The following is a 7,832-nucleotide window of genomic DNA, read 5'->3' on the forward strand; positions in this document are numbered from 1 at the left end:
CTGATCTTCAATAAATAATTTATTTGGTAAAAAATTTATTTTTGATATCTGTTATTCTGCTAAGTACCCGAATCGCCTTTGTAAAATATATCAATAAATAAAGTCTTGGAAGAAAGGAAAGTTTGTTATAATAGGTCTCACTGAAAGGATTTTATATTAATGTTTCATCTAAATACATTTTGTTGCTTGAGAAACATTCAGCAATTTTCACACGCTACTTAAACGGCAAACATGTTGTCATCATTTAAAACTACAGTATATCCTACCGAGAATTATTTTGAATATATCTGCATAGTTTCATAAAAATAGTACAAAGCATATTTTCATCCTCTATTCTCATAGAGAGCTAATGTTACAATTTCGATAAAATAAAAAACTTTCTCACAATTCCAAAAATTCTTTATTTCCTTAACTTTACTAACAGAGTGTTTTTATTTTAAGTTTGTGTTCAAACTACTTTAATAAAATTTCAAGAAAAAGTCACGAAGAATTAACAAATTGTAATCTTCAGAATTAAATCATTCCTAACAAATTTCAAACTGTTTACTATACAGTATTTATGTTAATTAATATTCTCTCTGCTATGGCGTTTAATGTGAGAATTCAAATTACTTCTGACAGAGAACTTTCGTAAACAATAATCGCACTTAAACGGCTTTCCTTCCGTGTGGATGCGAAGATGTTGTCTTTGAGAAAAACTACATAGGCAATGGTCGTATGTAAAAGGCTTCTCTCCAGAATGAATCCTCAGATGCCTTCGTAGATTCGAAATTTGAATGAATCTTTTTCCACATAACTGGCAACTGAATGGCTTTTCTCCGGTGTGACTCGTTCCTATGACATTGCAGGTGGTACTTCCGAAAGAATCCTTTGCCACAATTTTAATACACAAACTTCCTCTTCTTCGTATTGGCGAAATCTACGAGACACAAAATAATAAACTTTAATGTTCAAAAGTAATCGATCATGTTAATTACTGCAAAGAAATGTAGAAAACACGGCTTCTGCATTTCATAAATTTCAATTCAATCAAACATAAGTAACATTTGAAACAAACAACCCCATATTTGTATTACAAAAAAAGAAATATCAATACAATACAAGTGTTTATAACAACGTCTTCGCAGTGCTTGACAAAAAATGTTCAAGGTTAATTCATCGACACAATTTTTCATAAATCTGTAGACCCGTGGTTCTTAACCGGTGGTCCGTGAACCATTGGTGGTCCCTGAAAGCACCCGAAGTGGTCTGGGAAGTCATCCTAAAATTATTAAATAAATGACGACGAGTTAACGACGACGCGTGATACGTTAAGGTTAGAGCCGATAGAGGACTGGGCCGGGGTATGGTGCGCCGGCGCGGGGATGTGCAGCGAGTGTCTAGTCAGGATCGTTACGTTCGCCTTTGTTTTAGGGTGCGTTCTTTAATAGCGGTCGCTCTGCGTCTCTGCTACTACGGGAGTGCGTTGCTGTTTGTAGGCATTTAGAAACGACGGTGAAAGAAAGAAAGATGGCGGCACCCGCACTATCGATAGTATCGTGATGGAGGAATCTATAATTCTAAAATATGAGCTTTAAAAGGCAAAAGAAGGGTCCCAATTGTAAAATTCAACCATAAAATGAATTATTTGTTGAAAAAGCATTCAAAATACCCTCGAAAAAAAAATTCGTAAAGACACTTACAACACCGCGTGCGCTAACTCGCGCTTTCACAATTTCTAAATTCTCACTCATAAAACCACATAATGGACCCGGAAAGGAAACTATCTGACCCATGGAGGACGCCATGTTGCTTTCCACCGTAAACTACTGCTACAAGGGGCCGTTTTTGCCGTTCGCGCACTCCCACCGGAATTTAGGAACGCGTTCCGCAGGAATTTTTAAACGGATGTCGCTCGCGCAGAGTTACGCGGAGGAATAAAAGAACACACCCCATGTTCATTTTTTTATGATACAGTACGGATATTTTATGCTGCGGAACGAATTAGATGTTTTAACATGTATTTCTATGGGAAAATGCGTTTCGTATAACGGACGTTTCACTTAACGGACGTGCACCTGGAACGGATTAAGTACGTTATATGAGGCACCACTGTATACTTCAAAATAATTATTTTTATAAGCAAATTCTATAAGAGCTATTAATTCCTGATTAACGGTTTCATTTACAAGGCTGTTTTTAACTAAATCCCATTTTATGTTCGGGTACATGTTTTTAACATCTAGACTGATTAAAGTATCTGTTTTTTCAATTTTCATTTTTTGAATTATATTAATGACTTCATCTGCATTTTTAATACTATTTTTTGAAATTTCAACATTTATTAATTGTTGTTTTATGTAATTTTCTAAATTATATAGAATTGAGTATCGAAAGTCAACTATTGGTCTATATTTTTCACCTTCTTTATGTGTTTTTAACCTTATATTTAATTTTGGGGTTCTATTATTTTTAAAGTTTAATTAATATATTATTTTTATCTATTTCCTTAATTTTATTGTTCTGATACATGTTTTTTATCTACCGTTAATCGGATTAAAGAGACTACTACTTGATAAACATTAAATATAATATTTCTTACATATTTCCTTGTATTGATTCTTACTTTTTGCAGTAATTCTATTCATATATGTATATAAACGTATAAAACGTTAAGGTCTATAGAAACAGTTAAAATACTGTATCTATGTGAAAATTATTAGTTAAAACACGTTTATGTTAATTCCAAGTAATTTTTAGTGAACAATTGAAAAACATGAAAGATTGAAGAGCAGGCCAAACTATACACTTATATAAGTAGTGTAGAAGTAATCCTTATATAAGACCAAGGACTTCCGTTGTAAGTCGAACACAATAATTGACATCAAGTTACAATGCCCCAAAATGACTACCATATTCTTAATCAGCACAAAACCTACAACATGTAACTAACTAATAATAGATGTCTAAAAGTGTGAAAGCTTTGCCCTCCTTATAGAATATATAACGGACTGCTGCCCTCTTATGTCCTAGCTTCAATACAGTGCTGGTTGTCAGAATTGAAAACTGCTGCTACTTTGCTATATTTAATTTCAATCACAAGAGGTGAGCATTTGAAATTTTTCAAAATGTCATTTTCAACATGGGTGAGAGGAGATTACAGAGTATTAGGTGATTAGGGTCGAGCCACGTCTAGTTTGTATAGAGCACAAGATATCAAATAGATAATTTGTTAGCTGTAAAGTATCGAAATAGGTAGGAAAATGTCTTTGCCATAGTGTTAAATAACACTCTTTTCACGAAAATTCATTTCAGTTTTTACCATTAATGCACGAAAATCAATATTCTTCTAACTTTGTACATTTGCTACGTTTTCGGCCTACTTTTTTTTCTAAGCAGTTACTGGTTTTTGTTATATAGTGCGATTGTCATAAAAACAGTATAATTATTTCATCCTCTTTGAAGACCTGTTATCATCACATCACACTCACTGTTATCGGCACACTCATTCCAACTACTCTCATTGCATTTTATTTTGTGCAGTATTGCATTCGTGTTGTTGTAAGTTTTTTGATGTGAACACTATGAGCGACCGGAACACACAGACGTTTTTTGCCATTCTTTAGCAAAACTTCTTTCAAAGTGAACTTTGAAGAGTCATTAGTCTCCACTCTGCAAAATTCTGTCTGCTGAAGTTCCTCGAACAAATCTACAATCAGGCAATATTACATAAAGAAAACTACGATAACATCATCAATTTCTGCATTTTCTCTACTATTTTTCAATGTATAATACTTTTGAATTGAACAAAAGTGCGTTTTTTATATTCATTTTAAAATGTTCAATTTGTAACTGGTAATTGCCGCTAAACCATAAACGTTAAAAGTACATTATTATTATTATTATTATTTTGTTGGGTTAAGTTAGATATACTCGGTTAACACCGGTGGCTAAGTACTATGCCGGACCAAAGTCAAGGCATAGTAACCAAAACAGAAATTAAAGAAGTGTGTCAGTGTGTGTGTCTGTATTCAGGAATTTTCTCACAATATGACATGTATTCAATATAGTGGCCTTCTGTAGAGTGATGTATGTGTTTCTATTCAATTCTAATGTGCCCAGGCTTTTGTGTAGTGTGTGTGGTATGACACCTGTAGAGGAGAGAACTACAGGTACAATAAGCACCCCATCCATCCTCCACAGATGCCTTATTTCCTGGGCGAGTTCTGTGTACTTGCTAATTTTTTCAGTGCATGCATTTTGTATATTGTGAGTGTTTGGAATGGATATGTCTATAATGTATGTGATTTTATTGTGTTTGTCAATGAGTGTGATGTCTGGTCTGTTGTGGTAAATTGTTTTATCTGTGATTATGGCTCTGTCGTAGTACATTTTGTGCGTGTTGTTTTCCAATACTGTCTGTGGAATGTACTTGTAGTATGGCTCGTGGATGTCTAATAATTTGTGTTTCTTTGCAAGCTCTTGGTGTATTATATTTGCTACTTGGTTATGTCTGTGTAAATAATCTGTCTGTGCCAAGAGCTTGCAACCAGACGTGATGTGTTGTATAGTTTCTGGCATGACGTGACATTTTCTGCATGTGTCATTTGTGAGTGTTGCATCTTTGAGTATGTGTTTTCTGTAGTTTTTAGTATTTATGACCTGATCCTGTATGGCAATCATGAATCCTTCCGTCTCCCCAAAGAGGCATCCCCGAGCTAACCAGCTGTTTGACGCAGTTTTGTCAACAAAATCCTGGGCCAGATCGTAAGGATGCCTGCCATGGAGTGCCTTTCGAGCCCACGATTGCTTAATGGTGTCTATGCTTTTTATATGTTGTGTTGTGTCCATATGATGTGAGTGTAAGTTTAATGGTGTGTTATTCGAGTCTGCTAGAGTTACTGCTTTATGTAATTGTGATGTTTCTTGTTTTTTGTAGAAAAACTCTCGCAGTGACTGTATTTGTTTGTAGTGAAGGTTAACTATGTCAATCAGGCCACGTCCGCCATCTTTACGTGGAAGGGTTAATCTTTCTGTGGCGGATTTAGGATGATGTTGTTTATGCTTAGTAAGTGTTGTTCTTGTTTTCCTTTGGAGTTGCTCAAGATCAGTGTGAGTCCAATGTATAACTCCAAAAGAATATGTGAGTACTGGGATGACATATGTGTTTATTGCTTTAACTGTGTGTTTTGCATTTAACTCTGTTCTGAGAATAGCATTTAACCTACTTTGGTATTCTTTAATTAATCTTTGCTTTATTTGTGTATGTTCTGTTAGTTTGGCCTGTTGGAATCCTAAATACTTGTAGAACTCGCCCTCTTCCATGGATTCAATAATGTCTCCATTTCCAAGTGCAAAATCTTCTTTCTTCAGGATTCCTTTTTCTATGTGAACTGTTTTGCATTTATCTAGGCCAAATTCCATTTGTATGTCCTTGGTGTATGAATGTGTGATTTGTAGGAGTTGATGAAGTTGTTTTTGTGTGGATGCATAAAGTTTTATGTCATCCATGTACATGAGATGTGACAGTGTAAACTGTGTTGTTTTTTCGTGTCTGATATTGTAACCATATTGCGTGTTGTTTAACATGTTGGATAATGGGTTCAGGGCTAAGCAGAACCAGAGAGGACTCAAGGAATCTCCTTGAAATATTCCTCGCCTAATAAAAATTTGGTTTGTTTGTATGGAAGTGTTACTAACCCTGAGATGTAGTGTTGTTCTCCAGTGCTGCATAGTGTTTTGAAAGAATGCAATGAGTGATGGATGTATTTTGTACATGTGTAGAATATGTAGCAGCCAACTGTGTGGAACACTGTCGAATGCTTTTCTGTAGTCTATATATGCCATGTGTATGTTTCTGTGTTGTTTGTGTGCTTGCCGTAGAATGACTGAATCTATGAGTAACTGTTCTTTGCATCCCATGTGGTTTCTACGACAACCTTTTTGCTGTTCTGTTAGAATGTCGTGTTCTTCAACGTGTTTGTATATTTTGTTTGCGATACAGGATGTCAATAATTTGTAGAGTGTTGGAAGACATGTAATTGGTCTGTATTGTGTGGGGTCTGTGGTGTTGTTGTTTTTAGGTTTCATGTAGGTGATGCCCTGAGTAAGAAAATTTGGCATGTCTTGTGGATTGATGATGATGTGTGTTAGATGTTTAGCTAGTTCCTGGTGCAGTGATGTAAACTTTTTGTACCAGAAATTGTGAATGTTGTCTACACCAGGTGTCTTCCAGTTGTGTGTTCTGTTAACAGTGTATTGGAAATCATGTATGCTTATTTCAACACAGGGCATAGTTGGTATGTTGTGCAAGTTTCTGTTCTCCTCCTCGATCCAGCCTGCATCAGCATTATGCGTGACAGCACTGGACCAAAGAGAAGACCAATATGTTGTGAGTTCTTCTTCTGTTGGTGTGCCACTGTGCTGTGTAACAGTGTTTGCTTTGTTATTGATTTGTCTGTAAAAGAGTTTTTCATTGTTTGTAAATAATTTATTTTGTTGTTTTCGTAGTGTACATGTTTTGTATCGTTTGAGTCTACGTGCTTTGGCAGCAAGTTTTTGTTTTAGTGTATCAATGTATTCTGTAATGCGTGTGTTGTGACGTTCATGTTTTGTGTGTGTTTTTATTTTCTTGAAAATGTTTTTGAGCTGTTTCCTTAATTTGGGTGTTATGGTTTGTTTTTAGCGTATTGTGTCAGCTTGCCTAATTGCTGTCTAATGTCATTTATTTGTATTTCTATTCTTCTCTGCCAGGCAGGCTTGTGATAGAATTGTGTTTTCTGTGTGTTTGTCTGTGATTGTACTTTCAGCCCATGGTGTGTCACTACTGTGACTGCTCCAGCATAAACTAATGTATGAATGTCTGCGAGTGTAGAAATTGAATGAATGTAGTGTGGTAGTAAGTGAGTGTTTACGTAATTTAGTGTTTTTCCTACTTCCTTTGACGTGTTGATTTTTGGTATTCGTGGTCGTTGTGTGGGATCTGTGCCTGTATATTTAGTGAGTGTTTCCTGAAATATATGTGAGAGTGTATTAACTAAATCCATGTCTATGTTATCAGTGATGGATGAGGAAATGTCTGTAGTATCATTAGTGGTAATTGTTGTATGTGTGTTATTATCAATGCTTGTTGCTGGATTATCCTGACAGGTTACATGATCTTCATTAATGTTAGATGTTTCTGTCTGTTGATGTATTTGATCAGCAACCTGTTGTTTGATAAGTTCAAGTGTTGTTTGTGGAATAAGGTTGTTGTGTATAATTGTTCTTTTTTGATCAACAACCCTTTGTTCGGTGACAGTGAGGTGAGGATACTGTTGTGTGAATCTATGGTGTAGTTGTTGTCTGTATGCTGTCATGTTTGTTTCGAGTTTTGTGATGGTGTAGTAACTACGGATGATAAACTTGTTCATTTCTACTGTCCATTTCATCCGTTGGCGTGGTTTTCCAGCCTTTGTGGTCTGTGGATGCATTGCCACAGAAACACCAAGGCTGGGTTGGTTCCTCACATCTGTTGAGGGCATTGCAGTAGCCATGCTTGGGCCGGTGCTGCTTTCGCCACCGGTAACCAGGGGAGACTGTGGCCTATTTTTCGAACGTGAGCCTCTGCCTAACCCACGAACGCGGACCTTGTTAACCCGGGCGACGTCCGAGCCGGTATCACACTTTGATCTAGTTATCACCATAATAAATATCTCCACAGAATGTGGGTGTGGTCACTCTTAGCTTCATTTCTCCCCATAGACCTTACTGGCATGGGTGTCCCTACCAGGAGCTTATGCTCCAGCCTGCATTGCCCTATGGATCAGTAAAATTACTGGGCTCTCCCACCACGACCAGGTGGTGACCACGGG

General features: G+C 36.4%; 1 protein-coding gene across 1 annotated transcript; it reads right to left on the reverse strand.

The window, feature by feature from the left end:
* Positions 1-562: 562 nt before the first annotated feature.
* On the reverse strand, positions 563-7,530 carry LOC136970901 (uncharacterized). Its single transcript, XM_067265404.1, has 2 exons — positions 6,948-7,530; positions 563-919 (listed from the first exon to the last, which is right to left on the reverse strand). Exons 1-2 carry the CDS (start codon positions 7,512-7,514, stop codon positions 563-565), a joined length of 924 nt encoding a protein of 307 aa, XP_067121505.1. The 5' UTR covers positions 7,515-7,530.
* Between the last annotated feature and the right edge of the window lie 302 nt (positions 7,531-7,832).

Source organism: Centruroides vittatus, unplaced genomic scaffold (genome assembly GCF_030686945.1).
Source record: "Centruroides vittatus isolate TY-2023 unplaced genomic scaffold, ASM3068694v2 contig_221, whole genome shotgun sequence".
In the NCBI taxonomy this organism is placed as follows: domain Eukaryota; kingdom Metazoa; phylum Arthropoda; class Arachnida; order Scorpiones; family Buthidae; genus Centruroides; species Centruroides vittatus.

Coding starts and splice junctions, on each gene's coding strand:
- LOC136970901 (XM_067265404.1), bottom strand. CDS start 7,514: ATGGCTACTGCAATGCCCTCAACAGATGTGAGGAACCAACCCAGCCTT. Junction 920..6,947: donor GCACAGATCCCACACAACGA/CCACGAATACCA, acceptor TGTGTCTCGTAG/ATTTCGCCAATACGAAGAAG.